A 25,532-nucleotide genomic window follows, 5' to 3' on the forward strand; every position below is an offset into this window, starting at 1 on the left:
ATAGATCGCTTAACTGCACAGCCAGCACGAGTGCGTGTGCTGTTAACTCCGGTGCTATTCTTGGGCTCAAGCATAAATAGGGGCAATCAGGTCAGCAGGCGTGTATTTGAGCAGTATATTATGGTTATCATTTATGTTACACATAGCCTTTTTTTAAATCCTTTATATTAAGTTCGCGTGCTTGCTTGTGTAATGCGGGCGAAAGCGACCTTCCGGATGTGACGTCACGAGGAGGCGGAGCCAGGTGACGTGGGGGAAAGGTAGGGGGTCCTTAAGCGGGAAACCGGAAGGAGAAGTCAGTCGGGGTGTGAATGGAAAGGTGTGGGGCCACGCGGGCGTACGAGCCGAGGGGGCACCGTCAGAAGCGGGAGCCAACCCTGGGAACAGTAGGGAGCTACTGGGAGGTGTAAAGCTGCAGATAGAGATAGGCAGTAAGGCTGTGTGTGAGGGGCAGCGGGGTGGCTGCCAAGAGTCGCAGGAGCGACGAGAAGGCGAGACAGCACGAGGCTGTCAGAGCTGCAGCAGGAACAGCCAAGGGAGCTGTGTGAGAGTACAGCAGCGGAGCTGCTGTGGGGCTGCAAGAGCGACAAGAACAGCAGCGGGGCTGCTGATGTGGACTGGAGTGACATCGGAACCAGCACAGAGAGAATAAGAGAGACAGCCGTGTGGGAACGCAGTACGGACCGAATAAAGGACACTGAGCCAGAGATCGTGGTCAAGTCTTTTATTACACTGGGGTCAGAAGTGAAACGGCATGTCTAAGCAAGTAAGGAAGAAAATTCCCCCGGCGCCAGCATCGGCTTCTTCGTCCGACGACGACGAATTCCCTCCGACCACGGATTCTGCTGGGGTGGTGGAGGAGAGCCCTGCTGAGGCGAGCACGGGGACGGGCGTGGAAGATGTCGGCGCGATGGCGGGTCCGTCAACAACATCGGACGCTGACCAAAGATGGCAACAGGTGGCAGAACAACTGGGGACACTCAAGGACGTCCTGGCGCATCTATGTCACCTCGTTACGCCAAGGACGACGATGGAACGAGAAGGTGCTCCACGGGCCGCCACGTTGCCTGCCCTGCCGCCGCCATTGGCCACGCGGCAAGAAGACGCCATCTTGCGCGCTCCGCGGCGCCAAACCGCCATCTTGGCCACGCCGCGGGCCGACGCCATTTTGAATTTGCCTCCAGAACAACCATCATTGGAAGACGGCGTAAAGAGGAGTCGGAGTCGCCACCTTACTACAGTTAAGGAATTCTCTATCGGGGGCGATTGGAGCGCTTTCGCCTGCCGATTTTTGGCGGCGGTTCGTTCAGCAAGATGGACCGATGCGGAGGCCTTGGAAGTGTTGCCGACTCTACTGGACGACGAATCTGTTCGATTTTTCCGTTCCATAACGGCCGATAAGAAGAAGACTTTATGTGGAGTTTTTGAGGAAATGGCCGACGCCTATGAGCCACCTGACGACGCGCATCGGCGATTCGCTCAACGACAACGAGCACCCGAAGAATCGCCCGTGGCGTTCAGGGGTGCGGTGTTGGAGCTGGCCATGGCAGCATATCCTGACACGCCACAGGATCTGCTCGAGCCTCTCATATTGGGAAAAATGCTGGAGCTGTCTCGGGATCTGGGGATCCCCATGCCTGTGTGTGGGCATGAGAAGCTCACGTCCCGGGCGGCAGCAAAGTGTCTGGATGCGCAGTTTAATCTCCGTCGCTGGAAGCAAGTGGCGGCATGGACGGGTGGGCCCGTCAAGGAAGGAGGCGCGATGGGGTGGGACCCCACAAGGGCGATCTATGTGCCGGATGAGCGGGGTCCACAGGAGCTGACGGCTGCCTCCTCTCCATGGTCGGGACGCGGAAGGCCGGGGCCTTGCGCTACGCCATCGGGACGGGGCCGCCGGGATGCAAGACCTGCGCTTCGGCGCAACGAGGCCGATTGCTTCCGCTGCGGCCGTAGGGGCCATTACGCCAAAGATTGCTGGGCCCGCTTCCCGGGTCCGCCGCAGCAGGAGCCCACAACACCGGACAAGCCGACCAAGGAACCTCCGAAACAGGCATGTCGGCACGCACCAGACACTCGGCAAGGCTTTACACCTCACCCACCACCTTTGTTGCGCGATCCTATTGTTGTTGTTAAAGAAAGGCCATCGACGGGGCCTTGTCATTCAGTTACGCAGTGGCGCAAATTGGCACGGAGAGTTGTCGCGGCCGCTACGGGTTCGTCCACTGTACCGGGGTCCATACAAGGTGTGGACGTGCGCATTTTGGTCGACTCGGGAGCGTCTGCGACTATTATATCGGATGTCATTTTCCATCTGTTGGGCATTCCGCCGGGGGCTGTGCGTCCGGTTTATGGGTCTTGCGTCGCTGCGAACGGGGGTAGTATGGGTATCGTGGGCCAGGTGGATGCTAAGATATCTATAGGGGATGTGTCGGCTTCGGGCGTTGTGTTAATATCGAGATCTTTGGCGGTTCCTTGCTTACTAGGCACGGATTTTTTGGCTAAGATGCCCATTTTGATTAAAATCAATGAGAATTGTATTGAATTGCCGGGGGGCCGTCGAATCTCGTTTCTGCCGTCGCCCTGGGGGCGACCTGCTTCGGCCGTACAGGTGCAGGCGCTGTCCGTCGCATCTGTGGACATCCCACCTGGTTCACAGATGCTTATACCCTTGCGGTATCGGAAGCCCCTGCCCAATCGGCTAGGAGCATTAGGGGTCTTGTTGTCACCATCCGCCACGATAACAACGGGATTGGCGTTAGTTGAGGCACAGACCATCGTCCGGCCGGATCAATTACCGGTTTTACAGGTGCTTAATGCGGGGGTGGAAAACATCCGTGTTCCGGCCGGTACGGTTGTGGCACATGCCACTACGGCGTTTGCGACGCACGATTGTCCGCATCGCCGGGGAGTGGTCGCTGGTGTTTCCGAGCCAAGGGGTTCGGATAATCGTTGGATCGCTACCTTATGTGACGAAAATTCTTCCCTGTCCGTGGGGCAACGTGATGCGCTGCGTAAATTGTTGCTGACGTATTCGGATGTGTTCAGCTCCGACGATTTGGATTTGGGACGCACATCGTTGCTTTCCCATCACATTGAGACGGGCGACGCTGCCCCTATTCGGTTAAATTCGCATCGGATGAGTCCAGCGGAGCGAGAACACGTTCGGGGGGCGGTGGAAGACATGTTGGCTGCGGACATTATATCGCCATCTAACAGCCCATGGGGCGCTCCTGTGGTCTTGGTTAAGAAAAAGGATGGCAACTTGCGATTTTGTGTCGATTTCCGGAAATTGAATAAGATATTGGTGGCAGATGCGTACCCCCTGCCGCGTATGGACGACTCCCTTGACGCATTGTCGGGGGCTAAGTTCTTTTCCACACTGGACCTCTCTTCGGGATTTTGGCAGCTTCCCCTTGACGAGTCCTCACGGGAGAAAACCGCATTCCGTACGCCGCAGGGGTTATTTCAATTCAACTGCCTCCCGATGGGATTGAATGCGGCCCCTGCTACATTTCAAAGATTGATGGAGCTCGTTTTGACGGGGTTGCAGTGGGAGACGTGTCTTATATATTTGGACGATATTATTGTGTTCAGCCGCACATTTGAGGAACATTTAACGCGGCTGGAGACAGTGTTCACGAGGATGCGCTCTGCCAATTTGAAATTCAAACCAAAGAAATGCCACCTACTGCAACGGTCCGTCCGTTATTTGGGGCACATTGTGAGTGCAGAGGGGGTGTCCACGGATCCGGAAAAGACGGCGTGTGTCCGGGATTGGCCGACTCCGGCCTCTGTGGGGGATGTTCGGCGGTTTTTGGGATTTGCCTCGTATTACCGAAGATTTGTGCCGGGGTTTGCGACGATTGCGAGGCCCTTGCATCTCCTTACGGGTAAAGGACGGAAATTTGTTTGGGGAGAGCCGGAAGAGGCGGCCTTTCGGAGTCTGCGTGATCTATTGGCTACGGCCCCGACATTGGATTATCCCGATTTTGATCGCCCTTTCATTCTTGATACGGACGCGAGTGACACAGGTATTGGGGCGGTATTATCACAGTCTAAAGGGGGCGTAGAGCGCGTCGTGGCGTATGGTAGCCGAGTCTTGTCGCCTGCGGAAACACGCTACTGTGTCACTCGTAGAGAACTTTTGGCGGTTGTTTTTTTCCTACGGCAATTTCGACCATACCTTTACGGTCGTTCTTTTATTGTGCGTACGGATCATGCGGCCTTGCAATATGCACTTAAAATGGACCAGCCATCGGGACAGTGGGCACGTTGGTTGGACACGCTGCAGGAATTTTCCTTCCAAATTCAACATCGGAAGGGAGTGCGCCATGCGAACGCTGACGCACTTTCCAGATTACCAGGGCGCGCCCCTTGTAAATGTGCGTCGGGGACGCATAGGTGTTCGCCGATTCTGAACCCCCCTCAGCCGCTTACGTTGGCCGTCGGGAAGTCGGATACTCCGATGGAACCGGGACCGACTGATGGGGTTTTGAATCTGCCGCGGTCTGTCTGGATTCGGGAACAGATGATGGACGAGTCGTTGTTGTCCATGCGGAAGCGGTCTATGAGGGACAATGGGAGTCTGAGTTCGGCTGTGGGGCCGCGAACCGCTCTCCGAGATGGTCTGCTTATGTGGCAAGAAAGGTTCCAGGAAAGCTGGCGTGTGGTGGTACCAACGTCCTTGCGATTTGAGTTGATTAGAACTCTCCATTGTGACACACTATTGCATTTAGGGGTGCAGAAGACCTTGTTGACGTTACAACGTCATTATTTTTGGCACGGCATGGCGACAGATGTCGTAGGGCACGTGCGCGCGTGCCCTGAATGCGCCCGGCGTAAGCCGCCTAAACATCCTTACGTGCCGCCTCTCCAGTCGATTCAGGTGTCTCGAGTCAATGAATTGGTGGCACTGGACATATTGGGACCCTTCCCACCATCGGCGAGGGGAAATAAATATTTGCTGGTAGGGGTTGAGTATCTCTCCCGTTGGCCGATGGCCTGGCCGTTGCCCGATCAGTCGGCCGCGGCCATCACCGACGCCTTTTTGTTTGGGTACATTATGGACAAGGGGGCGCCGGAGAGACTCCTCACGGACCAGGGCCGAAATTTCTCTTCTAAATTATTGGCTGAAGTGTGCGCAGGCCTTGGGACTAAGAAGATACGGACATCTCCATACCATCCGCAGACGGATGGTATGGTTGAGCGGCTGAACAGGACATTGTCTGCCATGCTTTGCCATACTGTGAGTGAACAGCAATCGGATTGGGATCTGCACATCCCCGGAGTGCTTTCGGCGTACAGGATGACGCCCCATGCGGCTACAGGGTATTCGCCGTTTTACCTTATGTATGGTCGGGAAAACGTGCCTCCGGTGGATGTGCAATTGGGTACTGGGGTGAAGGGACCTCGTAAACCACTCCCTGAATACATTCGGGACACGGTTCGCCGGGTTACGGAGGCGCGGGAAAACGCCCGCGTGGCTACGGCCAAAGCCCAGGCCCGGAACGAGCGGTATGCTCGGCGGTCTGAGGGGGAGTGCCCCTGGAAGGTGGGAGACCTGGCCTGGCTCCATTGCCCGCAGGTGCGGCCGGGGACCTCTCCTAAATTGCACAAACCTTGGCATGGTCCTGTGCGCCTCATTGAGGTTCCCAATCCACATTCGGCGCGCGTTCAGTTTGGTTCTCGCCGTTGGTTTGTTCATACGTCGCGGTTGAAACCATATGTTGCTCCCCTACGTGATGCGTCATCTCCCAATGTTGCCTTGCCGGGGTCTGTTGCTGCTGACTCTGACTCTTCCCCGCCTGCGTCCATTGATCTTGCTAGAGAGCCTGTCGTACCTGTTCCAGACAGGCCGACCGTGACACCGCGGGGGAGGAGTGGGCCTGTTCATAGGGCGCCTGCCAGGGCTGCGGTACCTTCAAGCCCGGCGACCCTTCCGACCCCGCTGCAGGCGCATTCGCGGAATACGACCAAGACTGATTCGTCAGGGACACGAGATGTCGGTGGACTTCCAATCGCAGCAGGGGAATTACCCCCTGTCATTTCTCGTGTTCCATCGCGTCCCCGTTCTACAAGTGGGCCGCCGACCGTCCGGGACGGGCCGGCGACCCGCACTCGTTCCAAATCGCTTACGTTTCGTTGATTGTATGTTGTTATTGTTCTTGATCTTGCCGTCGTATTTATCGCATGCTTTCGTACGTTCGTCGATGTTACTTGTGTGTTGTTCTTGTTGTTATATTGCATGCTTAGTGTCCTTTAAGGGGGAAGGTCGGTTCACCGCATTACGCTTTGGTGTTGTTCAGCCGAGGTCGGCTGGGTTTTTTCTATGGGGGAGGGTGGTGTAATGCGGGCGAAAGCGACCTTCCGGATGTGACGTCACGAGGAGGCGGAGCCAGGTGACGTGGGGGAAAGGTAGGGGGTCCTTAAGCGGGAAACCGGAAGGAGAAGTCAGTCGGGGTGTGAATGGAAAGGTGTGGGGCCACGCGGGCGTACGAGCCGAGGGGGCACCGTCAGAAGCGGGAGCCAACCCTGGGAACAGTAGGGAGCTACTGGGAGGTGTAAAGCTGCAGATAGAGATAGGCAGTAAGGCTGTGTGTGAGGGGCAGCGGGGTGGCTGCCAAGAGTCGCAGGAGCGACGAGAAGGCGAGACAGCACGAGGCTGTCAGAGCTGCAGCAGGAACAGCCAAGGGAGCTGTGTGAGAGTACAGCAGCGGAGCTGCTGTGGGGCTGCAAGAGCGACAAGAACAGCAGCGGGGCTGCTGATGTGGACTGGAGTGACATCGGAACCAGCACAGAGAGAATAAGAGAGACAGCCGTGTGGGAACGCAGTACGGACCGAATAAAGGACACTGAGCCAGAGATCGTGGTCAAGTCTTTTATTACACTTGCTTAGGACCGTGCAAATCTTTCGGTCGTTTTTTAACCCAATTCCCGTGATCCAATCGAGCTGACATTTTCCACACAGACTCGTTGTGCCAGACAATTATTGTTCGTGAAAAAAAATTCCCAAAATTTTACACTTTTTAGGCAAAAAAAATTATTTTACATATATTCAAATAGAACGCATTCATGGCTTTGGCTGAACGTCAGAGTGTAAGAGCCCAGAGCGTAACCCCTCCACAGGCCGTGGCGGAGTAGCGCAGTTGGTAGTGCCCTCGCTTCCCATGCAAAGGTCGCGGGATCGATCCCCGCGTCCTCCACAGGCGAATATATTTTTAAATCCTTTATATTAAGTTCGCTTGCTTGCGTGCTTGCTTGCTTGCGTGCTTGCTTACGACCGTGCAAATCTTTCGGTCGTTTTTTAACCCACTTCCCGTGATCCAATCGAGCTGACATTTTCCACACAGACTCGTTGTGACAGACAATTAATGTTCGTGAAAAAAAATTCACAAAATTTTACACTTTTAGGCAAAAAAAAAATATTTTACATATTTTCAAATAGAACTCATTCTTGGCTTTGGCTGAACGTCACAGTATAAGAGCCCAGAGCGTAACCCCTCCACAGGCCGTGGCGGACTAGCGCAGTTGGTAGCGCCCTCGCTTCCCATGCCAAAGGTCGCGGATCGATCCCCGCGTCCTCCACAGGCGAATATGTTTTTTTAAATCCTTTATATAAAGTTCGCTGCCACGCATATAAAGGATTTATAGTGAAAAACTTTGTTTTTACGGGTTTACTTGTTTACGACCAATATTACGATTCGTAATTGGTGTATTATGGGCTAGATCGTGTAAGTATGATTGGTTTATTTTTGGTTGTTTATGTATGCATGTATGTTGAACTTCTTTTGCACCATACGTAGATGACCGTGCTCATCTAACTATAACCCTCCACCACCCAACAGGGCCAATCATATCACGTTGTCACGTGGGGGGCAAATATGCCACAAAACACGAGGATGTTGACAAAGCAAGCAACCTTTGTACAATTTTGACAAAAGCTCACCGCCCGTGAGGGCTTGTGATCTCAGGCAAAGCGTCCGAAACGTCGGAGCATCTGCAATGTTGCCTACTCTTCAATATTCAACCAGTTTTCTGAAAAAGCAAGACCAATTATAATATTTTGCCCACTTGCTTGACTTGATTCGATTGGCTTTTCCGGGTGGTGGAGGTTTATAGTTTAAACATTGACATCACACCGGTGTGCTGTACTAGTAACGAATTGGCATGTTCTGTTTACGTGGCAAACCTTACTAACTGGCTGTGTCGGGTGGTGGTGGGTTTACCGACACATTTATATATTTACGTGATCTAAACCTAATCTGTAATTATGGATGATATTGGTCGCGAAAGCCTACGATCTAACCCCAAAAATAAAGCGAATTATGAATCACTCATCATTTAACATGGACCAATTCAGCATCCTCCAGGACCAGGGGTCAGCAACCTGCCGTTCTGGAGCCACATGCGGCTCTTTAAGGACTGCTGCTTCGTGACGTTATTTATTAAGGACCACCATCTCATATTCACATGCATTGCGGCTCTTGAAATATTGAGCTTTTTACCGAATTCGAAAAAAAAATGTCTCGTCATTTTGGTTGCCGAACCCTGTTTAGTGTACTTCCCGACATGCACGTGCAAATTTGCCATGTGGGTACTTTCCAGACTGTACACCATGCAAGAATTATAAAAATAAAAAAATAAAACATTTTTTGGGAGGGGGGAGCTCAATAATGCATCTTTTTTTTCCACGGCAAGTGAGCTGTGACGTCAAATCTGTCATGTGACCCGCGCGTGCGGAAGCATAACGCATTGTGGTGTAGTGGTTAGCACACTGCGCTACGAACCCAGCGACCCGAGTTCGATTCCCGCTCATGGCCACCACCAGTGACGATTATTTCAACCGGTCCTGGGCCTCCCCTACAAGTAACTGGTGTGGTGTGTGAACATCGCCACTGGCGAGCCAAAGGCGGCCGGGCGTGGTGAATCCAAGTCCCGGGCGAAGCCGGGTAGTAAAGCTAGTCATACTACATTTGAACAAAAACACTTTTGCTGACTGGATTCCTGCCTGCCTGGTTGGATTCCTGGCACGCTGGCAAGTGTGCGTATGTGCTGGTAACATCACCACGCAGATCTACGCGATGATGCCATCTGCATCCCACAGCGTTGATCTGGGTTCGTCTGTCGTACTCACCCACGTCATCACGCCTCACCCCCAATCACCCTTCACACTGGCCGTGTATTCCACACAAATGCGATAGAGGAGGGAGCTAGGGGAGAGAGTGAAAAGGGCCTGGAATGGAGGGGAAAGAGAGCAAAATTTAAAGAGGAGGAATAGGGAGAGCGAGGGTGAGAGGTGAGAGAGAGAATCAGGGAGAGAGATGGGGGGGGGGGGCGAAGTAGGTGATATGCAGTGAGTGAGGAGAGGAATACAGAGGGAGGGAGTGGTTTAAGAGGGGACAGAGAAAGGGATACACAGAAACGGGCAAAGTGAGAGTTTAATTGTTATATACAGCACAGAGAAGGCAAACTAAAGGTGGAGAGTGACAGGGCTCTATATATGATGAAAAGTTTTGCTGGCTGGTTGGGGGGCTGCGAGGATCGGTCATGTCATTGGTGGTGTGATTAAAAAATCAAATAGTTTTTCATTTTAATTTATGTTGTCTGTATCGTTTGTTTCATGAGCATAAAAGTAACATTTACGTGTAATTTTCATAAATGATAAATAAGTTATGCTTGCAGGCATTATTAAACATATCTATCATGAACTTAAGTATGCATTTTATTCAGTAAATGATTTGGTAACTGCACGCCTAATCGGCATCGAAAAATGAAAAAAATCATGCATATGCATAGATCCCATCACGCATTCTAATGTGCGTTTGTCCTGCGGAGGCGTTTAATTCAGAATGCTGTTGTAGTGCCAACGATTCAGAGACAGTTTCTAGGAGGCACTTTCTCAATTAACAACTTTCACAGTCTCGTCCGCACACTCTCCACAGGTGCTCAGCCGAGCCTGTACACTGCACTGGCCGTCTAAAACTGACAGCGCTGACTGAGATAGCCAACTACTATCCTTAGTCGCGCGATATCTCGTGGAGACGTTTAGCGACGACGGCGACGAAAAGACAGCAACGACGAGACGAGTCCATTCCTAGAACTCCCGCTCTCAGCCTCTTTTTATGCTCCCAGCACGGCTTGGCTCTCCGCCCTGACCGCGCCTCCCTTCTCGAACCCGCTAGCAGGTGCAGGGGCCTCCAGACGGGGTCCTCCGTGACCCTTGTCCTAGTTCCTCCCCTCTGCCTGCACACCGTGCACACCCTCACCGGCGTGTGTGCTGTCTGTCCACCACAGTTGCCGCTGCTGTCCACCAGCCGGCGCTATTCCACTACACTTACATGTTTCAAATTGCACGCCGTCTCAATGTGACTTCACGCATAGTCGTGAGGGGGATGCGAGGCACGTGCGTGCGTGATGCGCATGCCCATTACCTTGGACGGCAAGAGTGAATCCTTAGCACTGTTTTTTAGTCATTCATATCCAAGTTTTGGCCGAACTTTTGATCAATTTGGCCAGGTTTCTTTTGAGTAAGTCCCAAATGAGCAACGCACCTCTATATAATAAAAACGAGTTTTTCTTTTATTGGATGGTCCTTGCGAGAGTTATCGTGACCCCACGTGATAGAGAGACAGAGCTAATGCATTTACACTTTCAACCTCAATAGTGAGCGATAAAAATGACATTAAAACTAAGCTATTTTATTTAGCTGGTGAAGCCCACTGATCTATTCCGTCTTTTTCAGAGGTGACCTGGCCACACATGATAGCTCATCAAAGTGGCTGATATCATCATACGTGGGAATTTATAGTCACAGCCAAACAATCTAAACGCTTGTTTCTAAATGCGGGGGGGGGGGAAACCGGCGGATCTGGAGAAAAAACCACGTGACGACCATGGGGAGATAACATGAACTCCGAATATATAGGCATCGTCAGGTTCGGAATCGAACCCACGACCTCCTGGCATACTAGGCGAGGGAGATAACATCTCCCCACCACTGCGGTGCACTCACCGCACCTTAACACTACATTTCAAAGCGCCAATTGTCATGGAAATGAGCACCATTATATTATATGGTTTGCAACGAATTATACGGATATTTCAGGGGCAACGTACAACAGCTGGCACATATTGCTTTGTGCTTTATTGCTATTTTATTCACCGCAGTAAGAGCACGTGTGCTCGAGCCAACTGCTTATTCCACCTAAAGTGAATACCTTCAGCTGGGTCCCACAGCCAGCCAGAAAAAAATAATTGTTCATAACAATAGAGTGGCTTTGATTAATGTAATACAATACATTTAATTGATTGATTGAGTGTTGTTGTGTTTTTATGTTGAGTGGGTGGAGCATTCAATATTTAGGGAGGCAAGAGAATGGTTTAAATTGATGTTAACGGCGCTGAAATTACAGTGTAGTTAAGGTTTCGTGACAGCGCTGTTTGAAATGATTGGCTCCGATTCATTGGAATGGATACAGCTTAGTGTCACCATTCAGGAAAATACTCTTTTTGGGAATTCGCAAGTCGATGGTGCCACATTAAAGGACGTTCCAAGGTTACGTTTTATTTTGTCAGCTGAGCCCACGTTGCATTTTGTACACGGTCTAAAACTATACATATATATATAGCCCATTATACAAAATTGTACATTCAAAGATTTTGTAAATGTGGATATGTGCGAGAGAGGACGCCGATGCAAGCAAAGACCATGGGATATCTTTTTTTAAGGTGACCTTGTGAGGGGGGAAAAATGTTTGATTCAGAATAATCAGCGGAAAACATTCACCCACTCAAGGTGCTTGCTGCTTTCAATTGGCCTAAGGTCTAACAAGGCAGCGGCGCGTGACATTTCAGGTCGGTTTCCCCGGCCGTCGCGATCACTCACGGTTACCTTATTCACCACCTGCGCCACGTTTGAGTCGAAGCTCGCTTTAAGTACCTTTCAACGAAATCTAGACGTGCAGGAAGAACTGCTGAACATGTGTTTTGCACCCAAGTCATTTTCATGCTGACGCGACACCGCCTCTTGAAAAGCGTCGTCTTCGCTGCTGACTGTATGAGGGTTTTAGAAGGAGTGTTTTAGACGGAATGTCGTGTTATCTCGCGCTTGTTTTACTTTCTAACCCATTGCGATCGACTCGCTTCGCGTTATTGAGATTGTCGCTCGCTCCGAATCCGGTAGTGACATATCAAGTTCAAATCCCTGCTGCGGCGAACATCAGTGGTGAGCGGTATTTGAACCAGTACCCAGGCACACGCTTCTTCATCAACTAGAGCATGGTGTGCTCAGTATGGAAACCAAAGACAAAGATCCCCAGTCCGGCCTTTAATAGACTGTTGGGGCAAGTGCAGTTAGCGAACATTCAGGCTGGTCCAGCAAACGAGGGGGTGAGTGGCCAACACCATGCCTGGCCTTCGTCTCCCCAGGGAAAATATTTACACTTCGCACCAAGTACTCATTTAAGGCCGAGTCGATCTAGGGGAGGCCTAGAACCAGTTTTGATGATCGTCACTGATGTTGGCCGTGAGCGGGGAATCGCATTCAGGTCGCTAGAATCTTAGCATAGTGTGCCAACTACTGCGCCACCACTTTCCACACTGTGAATACCACTCACACACACACACGCACTACTTAAGGGGGCATTGTAATTTTAAAACGATAAAAAAAAATGTAGCCAGCTTGTTGTGGAAATCCCTTCTTTTCAAAGATAAATCAGTCTTTAATCGAGCGGTGGTCACAATTGTACTGGATGAATAAAAAAAAACACAGATCAGTCACCTGGGATCATAAAGGGTTGCCAACGGGGCAAGAAGCCAGCTCATTGAGACAATACCTGGGAAATCACGAAGGCAGATGGTCAATTTCACTTGTGATTCTTTGCCACTCATTTGTAAGTATAATCCATTTCACTCATGCTTCTGATATTAACGACATAAAATAACACTTTTTTTCTTCCATGCGAAAATAAAACTTCGCTAATTGCCATTTGAATGTTTGAAATCAAATGTTGTCCAAAATCCTTTCGGAAAATACGTGAAGAGTCCAAAGCGTAAGCTTTCCGTGCGCACAAACTTCCGTTGGATGGTGCCCATGCTCGTTAAATGCCCTGAGCTGAGAGGACAATTTCCACATCGGATTTGGGTGCAATTTTTTAGTTTGTTGTCCTTCCTCTGCACCTTCGATTAATACGGTTGGCCACATATGTTGAGAAAGCAGTTCAACATACATTCATGTTGTCCACCACCACCAACAAAGTGGTATCTGTTTTATCTACTGAATAAGCATAATGGGCTGAGTCCACCTCAACGTGGGCTAGCCTTCTGTTTGCGAGTCAAAAGACTACCATGTTTTAGATTACAAGCATACTGTGATGATTATAATTTAAAAAATATTGTACGGTAATTGTTGTTTCAGACTATTGCTTGTTTTTAGTTTGAGCTTCAGAGGGTTAAATGAAAGCGTCATGTGTGATCTTGAGTGTTGAGTCTTTCGGGGCTAATGGCAAAGTTATTCTTCACAGATGGCTAAACCAAGCATATTTTTAATTAAGCTTCTGTACACGCGTTGCGCGTGTGTGTGCGTGCTTTTAATTGTCTTTCGTGATAGTGTCAATCGTGCAACATCTGTCTCGTTTTTTTCACCCGGTGTTACGTTATCCCAGTTGGAGCAGTTCTCGTAAATATTGTTCGCTTGAGAAAAATGCCGACAACCTAACGTGGAACATGCTCATATTTTGTGTAATTAGTCTTTGTGCAATAATGAATATGACAAAAAAACACATCAGGTTTTTTTCCAATAGATGTATTCACTGACTGATGATGAATTGCTGCTATAATGTATTTTTGTGCACGTGTGTGTACAGCCTCACTGGTGCAGACGTGCCTGACTTGATTGTGAGCATCAGCAATCAGATGTGGATTTACCTTCAGACGGACGAGACGGTGGGTTCGCTGGGCTTCAAGGTCATCTATGAAGGTAACAGGCCCACAGTTGTGACACACGGTACCGGCACGCATTACCAACACACGGTGCCAACACACGGCACTTTAAAGTCACGAGCAAAGACGTGCGGCCCTGCAGTTCCTAAAAACGTAACAATTCTTTTTTACTTTACCAGGCAAGGCCCACTATGCTATGTAGCTCTTTTTCAGAAGTGACCTGGCCACAAATGATAGCTCAACGAAGTGGCTTGTCACGTGGACATTTATAGCAGCCAGATAACTCTAAACGCACGTTTCTAAATGTGGAGGGAAAAACCGGAGGACCCGGAGACAAGTCCACGCGACCACGGGGAGAACACGCAAACTCAAAATATACAGGCGTCAGGGATGGGATTGAACCCACGGCCTTCTGTATACTAGGCGCAGAGGTGGGACAAAGTCATTGTTATGCAAGTCCAAGTCGAGTCGCAAGTCATCAAATTCATAACTCGAGTCTGACTCGAGTCCAAGTCACATGACTCGAGTCCACATCTCATAGGTGGGACAAAGTCATTGTTATGCAAGTCCAAGTCGAGTCGCAAGTCATCAAATTCATGACTCGAGTCTGACTCGAGTCCAAGTCACATGACTCGAGTCCACACCTCTGACTAGGCGAGGTAGTTAACATCTCGCCACCTTGTATTGTAAACATTGCTGTTGGTGGAAGGGCATCCACTCGGGGGAGCCGCTAGACTACGGGCTTTTGGCCTACTCTTCCACGTGGGACCAGACGTGTTGTTGGAAGAGGTGAGAGGACCCACACGTTACCCCCACCGCATGCGACCACCTGCCGATCAACTAACTGCGGTGCATCCCATTTATACTGCTTGGTAGACAGAGGAGAGGGGGGTTTAATAAAAATTGCACCGCTGTTTGCAGATTGAATCGGCCACTTCGGAATTGAAAGTCCAGTGTGCCAATCGTCACTCCTAAAGCCACTGCCCAGTTATATATATTGCCTTGTCTGCAATGCTGTGCTGCAGACGGTAATGTAAAACTCCATCCTCCAACAGATGTAGACCTTCATTGTCAGCCTAACACGTAGGCTTCATTGTGTGAATCGAATCGTCGCATTCTGCTCGTAAGTTGCTTTGTTTAAATCACTTACAGGGCACATTTTACAAAGCAAGTACTGTGTCAGAAAATAATCGTGATCAGCGGCAACGTGGAGTGAATGTAGTCATGGGAGAAAAAAAAATCTCTTGCAATCATTGAAAATATGTAGCATTGTCATTGTAGATGTATTCAGTTATCACAGTACTCACCAGTAGCAATCTGGTTTCGCTTACGAGACCAATAACATTTAGAGTGATTTGATGGTAGACAATACGAATGTTAACACACACGACGTGTATTTTAAAGCATCCTGCCACACTCTTCCACGTACTGTAAACATACAACATATACATAGACAAAGATGCCCCGTATAACCTTAACAAAGACTGTTGGGGCAAGTGCTTTCGGCAAGCCCCTATGAAGGCAGGCACAAAACATGAGGGGGTTGGTGGCCAGCACCACGCCCGGCCGCCTTTGTCTCCCTGGTGCTGATGTTTACACACTGCACCATTTAAGGCTGAGCGGACATCAAACTTGGGTGACTGGGTTCGTAGCGCAGTGCGCTAACCACTCCGCCACCGCTCCCCATATACACACCGATCCACCAAGACTCATGCGTGCACACACTCAGACTTTATTGAGGCCCAGTTGGGAAATATGTCGTGTGCATTAGCTTCTATTTCAGTTTAAATATAGATGCGTCTCTCACATACCTTTGCTGTGATAAACTAAATTTTAATGGGATGACCTTCCTGACCTCAAAATTCCCCCCCTAAATGCAATGCCACCTGAAGAGCCCAACACAAAGTAATCATCTGTGGTGTTTGAGGCTGTCGGTCTTATATTGCAATCCTTACAACAGCTGCCAATTTTTAGCACAGATTTGTTGCTTGAAATGTAACAGTTGCACGTAGTTGAGCACTGAATTAGGTTACATTGGATGCCGTATTGCTGTACTCATGTGTAGAATTCGAAATGCAAATTTAATAACAAAAAGTAATACTCGAAAAATGTGGCAGGCTTAGAAAGTTATTGAATAATATTGAAATTGAACGAAAGGCAGCTTATAGTAACTTTACGACATTGAAGACAAAATGTAATTAGAACACGTGTGTGTGTGTGTGTTTATATATTGCTGCTTACTCACGATTGCTTAGCACAGCCCGCCAAATGAGGCCCAAACTGCCAAGCGGCCAACAACAAACAGCACTTTTAAAGTTGTAATGCTGCAGATGAGAGTTAACACATTTCTTGAATCGGGGCAGGTTTTAAGAACTTTGGAAAAGAGGCAGTGGGATGGAGGGAATCGCCAAATGGCGTTGTGCGAATGATTAAGCAGAAAGAACTGTTGTAACTTGCCTACAGCCTAGGGATTGAACGCAGTCGAGTTTGGTCATACACCGTACATACTGAACGTACTGTGAACGTTCAACGTCTCTTCAAAATTAAATGTGTATAAGGCAAGTTGCTCCTCTCCATTGGTGGTGCTGAGCCAGTGGTGTAAGTACCTGGTCGCGCACAGCACAAAGAGCATCCTGGCTGTGTCTCTCACGGGTCCACTCAGACAAAAATGAGCACCCGGTAGGTTGTATCACCTCCATCGTTTGGAATGAGAAAGATGCTCAGATTGTGCTACTGCACGTTCACAGCACTCAGTTGCTAGCCTTAATGCACGGTAGCTTACGATATGTTCATCATTCTTATATCGCTGGCCACCGATATTAGCCATGACTGGGATTGAACTCAGGTCGACAGATTCATCGAGAAGACCATTGCATCACCGTTCCTAGTGCAGGCATATATATAGAAGAGGAAATGCACTCATAATACTTTTCGGTCCTTTGTCAATCCGCTGCTGGATAAAGTCCTCCCCGTGTGGTGTCAGTTGTGCAGGTTTTGTTTCACCATACTTCACCACTCTGGTCAGTGTGTGTGTTGACGACGCTGGGGCGCAGGCAGGACTGGTTCAGTTTGATTCCGCTCATTTGGCATGGCCATAAATTCAACTTGGGTGGCTGGGTCTCCAGTGCATTGCTCGAACCACTGTGCCACCAATCCCTGCTTTGTTGTGGTGAAAACGTTCCACCTTCTTGGGGCTAAAAGGGGGGTCACTCCAGACAATCGATTTACACATGGTAGCATTGACTCCGGAGGGGCTGAGTCTAGCCTTGAACCGGGTTGTGAACTCGTAACTGTCAAATTGTGAGTCAGATACTCTGACCACAACCAGATAGATATATGAAGCTTTCGTGACTGCAGGAATTGCTCTTTGGTTCTTTCGGTAAAGTCACGTAGAAAGAGAAAATCAAATAATAATAGAATACGACGTTTCGATTGCAACACAGGAAACCATCATCAGGTAAGAATGAATGAGAAAAAACAAACATAGTAAACTTAGAAATATAATGCAATACGACACAGAGAGTCGGATATAACAACAGTCAACACCCTACCTGGTTGATTACGTTCTTCCAAAGATTGCTAAATTTGAGAGAGAGACAAAACACAGACACGGAGACAATGTAGACAGACACACTTGCAGAGAGAGACACACAGAGCGAGACACACACCAAGACAAACAGTGTGTTTTTAGCAATCTTTGGAAGAACGTAATCAACCAGGTGACGCGTTCACTGCTGTGTTAGCCGACTCTCTGTGTTGTATTGCGTTATATTTCTAAGTTTACTATGTTTTTTTTTCATTCATTCTTACCTGATGATGGTTGCTTGAGTTGCCATCGAAACATCGTATTCTATTATTATTGATTTTATTTTCTACGTGACTTTACCGAAAGAACCAACGAGCGGCTATATATGTATATATATGTTCTCACCTATGAGTGTCTCATTGAGAAATACAGATTGACATTTCTAAACAAATAGCAGAGCGTGCTCTTGGAGTGGATAGTAATTTCAGGGACAAAGGCAGCTGTTGCAGCTGGCAGGTTTTGCGCGTCTCTAGTGGATGACGACCTCGCCATTTTGCCGTCAGTTTGTTAGATTTTTTTTTATATCACAACATTACACGAACAGCAGAGGTCAAGTTAGAAGGGTCGAAACTGTTCCACGACACATTGCGAATGCCTGGAAGGTATTCTTAGAGTTGGAATGACATGTGAGCCGTAGCAAATGGTTCTAAAAAAATAGGCATTGGGGCAGCCGCTCATCTGCGTCAGTGGCTCAGAGCCAATGGCGGGAAAACAGTTCACGTTCTCGTCCCGGAAATATTGTATCTGCCGTAGTGAAATGATACACTGCGGCTAACCTCCCCACATTTTTCATTTGAAATCACAATTATGAATCGTGCACTCTAACGACAGGCATCCCTTAAATACATAATTCTAAAGTTTGAATCATGCAGAATACATTCTCAATAGTTCATGAATAAGTTATTCCCTCATTCACATTGCATGATTCTCGCGGTTGGAGCGCTCCAAGTCACACGAAGAAAGTCCATAATAAAGGTTTTGTGGGTTAGATCGCGTAAGTGTAAATGTGTCGTAACCCTCCACCTCCCGACACAGCCAGTAAGGTTTGTCTCATAAACAACGCGCCAATTAGTTACTACTTCAGCCCACCGGTGCGTTGGAGAGTAAATCTATAACGTTTACAATTTGAGTAGTGCGACGTTTCGCTGGTAATTACATCCAGCATAATCGGGCGATTTTCCAGAAAAATTAAGCAATCCACCTGCTTCCGGTCCGAAATAGAGCAGGACGACGTCATCACTGAACCCACCGTCGTTAAACTAATAAAGTCGCCGGTTTAAAATCCTGGCGAGGTGGGGTGGGGGTCAAGGAGCCAGAGCCCGGACCTTTACTGAGACGGGTAAGAAGAGGCCCATTGAGTTACAAGACGGGCGACCTGGCCATAGAGGAGGTAATGTTGGCACGTTACGTGAAATATTGAGAAATAAAATAAAACTGGCAAAACGCATTTAATGATATAACTGTATTGGCAAAGTCCGGACGGGGAGGCCTGCAAAACGCAGCACTTAATAACTGATGTGAGCTCACCATTCTGCTTCTATCCATAAGCTGAATAAAGTACCTCCATTGGATATAACCATCGACCATTCCAAGTATCGGATTGAGTTGTGTCGGGCAGTATAAATGTGTACTCTTTGGTTCTTTCGGTAAAGTCACGTAGGTTAAAAAATAAAAAAAAATAAAAAAAATAAAAAAGTAAATTTATTTGTATTTTTTTTTCTATTTTTTTTTACCTACGTGACTTTACCGAAAGAACCAAAGAGTATGGATCCTTGCAGTCACGAAAACTTCAAATCTAGTATAAATGTGGGAATTTCATGACTGGCCGAATCGAGGTGAGCAGCACCTCGCCGTGTACGGGAGCACACAATGCTGCATCACTCGCCTCTGACAGCCGATGGGCCTGTGGGTTTGTGAGCCTCATATCGTACTGAATCACCAGAATGTGCATTGCCCGAAACCAGTAACACTTCAGTGTTAATTCAAATATTAGCTCTTAGATTTTTTTTTGGGTGGGGGGGGGACTTAAGCAGACATTGAGCAAACCACTAATATACAAGACAATAAATGCAACACATCTTAGAGCCGTGTGTTAATTTACGCGCCAATTCTCTCGTGAATCATTAGTCAGAGCGCGTGTTGTATCTTTTTGTCTCCTCTTTAATTGCTATACCTGTGTTTTGTTCGTTGTTTCTCCGCACTGGATGACATTCTTTCGCACCTCACACCCCGAGTGTTACAGCTACCGTAAAACATCCGCTTTGAACATTCCCCACGATCAGGGGATCGGCAACCTGCCGCTCCGGTGCCGCGTGTGGCAGGCTTTTTAAGGACAGCTGCTTCGTGACGTTATTTATGAAGGACCACCATCTCGTATTCTCACATGCATGTATGAATGTGTGTACGCTGAGCTTATTTCGTACCGTACGTAGCCAACCGCGCTAATTGGAGGTGTGGGGGATACACAACAAGCAGCTCTTGAAATATAGATCTTTTTTTGCATACCAAGTTCTAAAAAAATTGGCTCTCCCTGTTTTGAAAGCCGACCCTGAAGGGTTTCCCTTCAAGTGCTTAGTGGAACCTTAAAACGAGACCTTTGCCTTCATTGGCTGGCACTCCTGGTTGTGACGTTCATGATGACGACAATGAAAAGGTGAGAGCGTGGCCCTACAATTACTCTCTCACGCCACTGTTGGCAGAAGGATGTCCACGAGAGGGAGCTCTAGAGAGGCCCTCTAGATGGTACTTATCTTATTCTTCCATGCCAGTCTATCTATATTGAAAGAGTTGGAAATAGCCACGCTTCACCGCACCACTCGTGACCTCTCAGTCTATCTGTGGCGAACTCATTTATGCCCCTTGGTGGACAGAGGCTGGGGAAATTTAATAATATGTACCCGTCGTCTTGACTGCCATGCCGGGAGATCGAACCAGTGACCTTTGGATTGTACATTCAGTGTCCTGACCTTTACACCACAGCGGCACCCCTGACGATGGGTGAGTTGTCACTCTGGAGACCGAGAGATCGTTGATCGATGTTCGGCCACCGGGTTGACGATGAAATTCGTGATTTTTCACTAAACAGAGTGGGGCGTGTGAATGCTGGCATCTTCCCCTCCCCCACCCCCCCAATGATGATGATAAGACAGACAGACGTATTATAGATGGGACAGCCGAAGTAGTAGCCGTGCTGCCATCCCCTTGGGCATCACCGCTTGACTTTTATCCCGTCGCCCAATTGCATTTGTTTCTCCCCCTTCCCCTCGTCAGAGATTGAAGCCGGGACGTGCGGAGACCCAGGTGTGCCTCCTTACGGCAGGAGGGACGCCGGCGGATTTGCCCACGGCGACCGGCTGACATTTGAGTGCCAGTCGGCCTTCGAGCTAATTGGCGAGAAGGCCATCACCTGCCAGAGCAACAACCAGTGGACAGCCAGCATTCCCAGATGCATATGTGAGTGCTGCCACCTCGACAGCATGCCCAAGAAACGTGCGTGGTTGGGGTTGGGGCGGGGGTCACATCCGTGGCTTTGTTTTTTTTTGTTGCTGGCAGACCGTGCCGGCATTTGTCTGCGTGCCACCGTATCGTACTTCCAACAAGTGTGTGGCAGTGATCTGAATAGGATTGAAAACATAACAGGACGGTGGGTGGCTCGGCAAGCCGAAAATAATCTTGGCAAAGTAATGAAGCCGATTCTTCTGAGATTCAGTCACATATGGTTAAAACTACTAAATTTAGTTTTTATTTTTACCAGGTAAAACCTGCTGAGCTATAGTGCTCTTTTTCAGAAGTGCCCTGGCCACAAATGATAGCTCAACAAAGTGGCTTGCCATCATGTGGAAATTTATATCAGCCAAATACTCTGAACGCTTGTTGATTTCAAATGTGGGGGAAAAACTGGAGGACCCGGATAAAAATCCATGCGACCACGGGGAGAGAGATATACAGCCTCTAAATGTACAGGCATTGTCAGGGTTGGGATCGAAGCCACGACCTCCTGAAAACAGATGAGGGAGTTAACATCTCGCCGGCTGTCGTGTGTGGGGAGTTGACGGTCACTGCCTCGATAATAATATTTGCAACAACAAAAAACAATCACGTGAAATATGTAAAACAAAACTGCTCACATTGGTTATGTCTAAACCCGACGATTTCAATATGTCACTGTAATACAAAAACGACTAATCAGAAATTACTTCAGAATAAATTCTGTATCATCATCCTGCAACAGTTACTGACATAATGTGAAGCGCTGACCATTGTGTGAAGCCCGGATGTAAATTCTCATATTTTTCATTAATTCGTGGAAAAATGTGTGTTTACCCATAACAAACTAACAAAAATAGACTTGCATATGTATGTGTTATTGGCTAAGTATCCATTTATAAATATGTTTAGGTGTTCACCTATATATAATTGCGTCCCATTTGTGCAGTCTATTGGCAACACAAGTTATCAGACTTGCTGCACTTCAGCATGGCTTGGGAATTGGGATTTAATCCCATAATGGGATTGTGGGATTGAAACCCAGGACTTCAACGGCTTAGATCAGTTCTGTGATATCGGCGCAGCATTAACCTCTTTAGGCACCCATCCAACTCCCTGAAATGAGCTTTTTTTATACGCACACGCATGTTCCTGTCTTTTTAATCTATGGAGAGCAGCAGTCAGCGAACTGCGCTATAAACCCAGCAACTCAAGTTCGATTCCCGCTCACGAGCAATAAATAGGTCGACTCAGCCATATAATAGTACTTGGGATGCTGTGTTAAACATGGGGAGATAAAGGCGTCCAGGCATAGTGCTGCCCACACCACTCCCTTGTGTGCCGTGTCGGCCTTAATAGATGCTCGCTAACAGCATTTGCCCCAACAGTCTGTTAAAGGCTATATGGGGGATATTTGTCTTTGTTTCTATGTATGCTTGTGTGTGTGTGTATGTGCGCTTGTTGGAGTCTCTGTGTATGTCTCGATGCAGCAATCATGAGCACATCGCTCCGTTACGTCAGTGACATTGGGTTCCATTCCTGACCATGCACATCTGTCAAAAGTAGTGATCTCAACTTGGCATTTGGTCTCTGCTAGATCCATTTAGTCTTAAACGAGAACATCGATAATCAAAGGTGACTCAGGACGGTGCTGCCCACACCACCCCTCGTGGGCCATGATGATATTAGTCGTCACTTTCTAACAGCGTTTGGCCGTACAGAATTTCAGCCACCACAGAGCATCCTTTTGCACATGACGATGATGATGTGTCAAGGGATGCACAAACCCCATCTCCCAAGTGCTGGATTACAGCGAAGAACTCTGGCAAAGAACGGGTTAATAGTGGTAGGCGTGAATTAGATGCACTGGCAAAAAACTCGGATTGCCTGCAGAATTCTTTCAACTCTCTTGAGAAGAGCTTAAATCATTGCTCGTACGTGGTGCGTATAAGCACACCCAGGTCCTTTGATAGGTGAAAATGGAATTCCTGCTGTGCTCATGTGAGTAGCCTTAACAAGCCTTCATCAATTCCCTTTGCCTAAAACGTATTCCATTGAAGTTTAACATTCATTGCATGAGAGCACCTATGATTGACACGGTTGGCTATGTGCGGTGCGAAAGAGGTTCAAAAACAACAATGTACATAGAGCCATCTTAAAAAAAAAATGTGGGCAAATGTTCCATTATTTCATTTTGGGTAAATATGCTTGGCAATGTTGAATTCGCAGTCGTTAATGCATGCAAATGTTGTGGCTTTACTCTCCAACACACCGGTGTGCTGAACTATTAACGAATTGGCATGTTCTGTTTACGTGAAAACCTTACTAATTGGCTGTCGGATGGTGGCGGGTTTAATGATATATTTATATTTACGCGATCTAACCAAAACACCTCGATTATGGATAATATTGGTCGTGAAAGCCTACGTATTAAAATGTTACTGAGTTTGTAATGTATCATTTATGGCAGCCATCCTACTGTGGATGGCTCTGCAGTTATAAGACACAAACGTAGGATTGAAAGGTTTGTGATTTCAAATCCAAGCCCATCATCTTTATTAAGTTGATAAAATCAACGCCGGTTTGTTGAAATGTGGTAGTCGTCATCTTATGCAGAGGTTGGCATTGGCCATGGCAGTGTGGAATGTTTTCACTTGCTCGCTCGGGGTCGCCAGTCTAAAGGATGAGTGTGACCTCATTGCTTGTTTGATTGGACACGCCTTGACTGTCAGTCACTTCATAGAATAACCACGGCAGTGTAAAACGTAATATGATAATGATGATAATATTTCCGGCCAGGTATGATGCACTGATCAGCTACCTCAGCAGAAGAGTGATCGGCTCGCAATCAGAAGGTTGCGTGTTCAAATCGTGGCTGGGTGTTGACTCAGGCCATCATCTCTCTTGGGATCAAAACAATTTGTACTATTTGGTTGGGAAGTCACCAGTCTTTGTCCTATGGATAGATTCACCCCCAGCCATAGGAATGTGGAATTCCCCTCCTGGCGAAGGGCTATAAATGGGATATGAGCAACACCTGAAGGCTGATTTGAGCAGGAAATAACTTTTTGACTTTTCACTTTATAATTTAGTGCCATATTTATTACCATATAGCAACTGTTTATTGTGACTGTAGTTAAGTTTATTCTCGATATTATGCATATATGTTTTGAAGAATAACTGTGGGCAAGAATTGGATATGCAGCAGTTATCGCAATGTACTACAATACTGGAAGACTGGATTTGATTAATTTTCATGCTGCCCACGGCGGTCTATGAAGCTAGATGACATAAAAGCTGCATGGTGATGGCCATGCATGCCTGTAATCCAGCACTGTGGAAGCAAGGGTTTGTAGATCACACAAATGTTGCTTAACTCACTTCCCACGTGCATTGAGCTGCCATGTTCTGGCTTGGCAGGAGAAGGCGGTACAGCTACGGGGGACTCCACCTGTTCCATCTGTATGGGATGGTGTTGCCCCCTCACCCGCATGTAATAACACTCATTAACCCTTTCCCATTCTGATGACGTACGTGTACGTACGTGTACGTGATTGTAACGGAACCCGAAGAAAAACTAAAATTACAATAACTACGTCGGCACTGAGGCTTCCACAAGGCCATGCGGGAGGGCGTGTGGCACAGTTTGGCGCCAGCTATCGTAGATTACAGCGATCGTGTCGCTACAGTTCTCTGCGGTGAGCGACTTTAAAAACAACGGCGCTATGCCTCTCTAAATAGAATTGACGCTGACCACTTGCACGTTCCGAGATTCAGAGGTGAATGAGACAACCGCTCTGCAACGTGGAGATGTCAAAGAACGGGAAAGGGTTAATTGTCCAATAACACCTTAACATAGAGGAATGCAGAGCTTGGGGTGGAATTTGATGCCGGTTCCCCGCGTGGCTTCCATTGCAGCCTGTCTGTGCTTTCTCGCTCCTCTGAGTCGTTCTATCTCTTAGAGAATCTGCGCATACTGGGCGGTGCATCACAAGTTTGAATTCTTTTATTACGACTGTCCTTTTATAGTTAATGCATGTGCTTACTAAGTGTTGTAAGCTTGTGTATCTGCATGTGATATTCAGTACGTGTGTAGTGTGCTTCAAATTAGGTGTGTATGTATGTTGTATGTATGTTCTTCAAATGATGTGACCATACAATATAACTGTAGAAAGGGTTTTTGGTTCGTATGGACCTTTTCGTTTGATCTTTAAGTGACATTTACGATAAGAAGGTTGAAGTGGAATAATGAATTTGCCATTGGGGAAAAAAAGGAAGGCTTGCCAAGGTAACAATAGTGAAACTTGACACATTTATTGGATTCAACTCCTTGCCATCTGTGACGAGCGCTAGAGACAATGTGTGTCAAAACATTAATTTCTAACCGCATGTCATCACATGCATTAATTATTGCCGATGTGTCTCAGTTGAAATGTAGGGATACGGCCGGTCTGAAGTTCGCTCGTGCATAAATCTGCCCTTGTAAATGCGTGTGTTTCTGGACGTAAAATTCTCGTGAAAT

At 47.9% G+C, this 25,532-nt stretch overlaps 1 protein-coding gene across 1 annotated transcript in view; it reads left to right on the plus strand.

Annotated features, from left to right (window-relative positions):
• LOC144724936 (CUB and sushi domain-containing protein 1-like) overlaps positions 1–25,532 on the plus strand; it is a 684,194-nt gene that overhangs the window by 322,055 nt on the left and 336,607 nt on the right. The window contains exons 12-13 of the mRNA XM_078604260.1: positions 13,863–13,975; positions 20,795–20,977. Of these exons, the coding sequence (XP_078460386.1) occupies positions 13,863–13,975; positions 20,795–20,977 (296 nt within the window). The remainder of the gene's footprint in view (positions 1–13,862; positions 13,976–20,794; positions 20,978–25,532) is intronic.

Source organism: Lampetra planeri, chromosome 22, assembly GCF_965212315.1.
Source record: "Lampetra planeri chromosome 22, kcLamPlan1.2.h2, whole genome shotgun sequence".
In the NCBI taxonomy this organism is placed as follows: domain Eukaryota; kingdom Metazoa; phylum Chordata; class Hyperoartia; order Petromyzontiformes; family Petromyzontidae; genus Lampetra; species Lampetra planeri.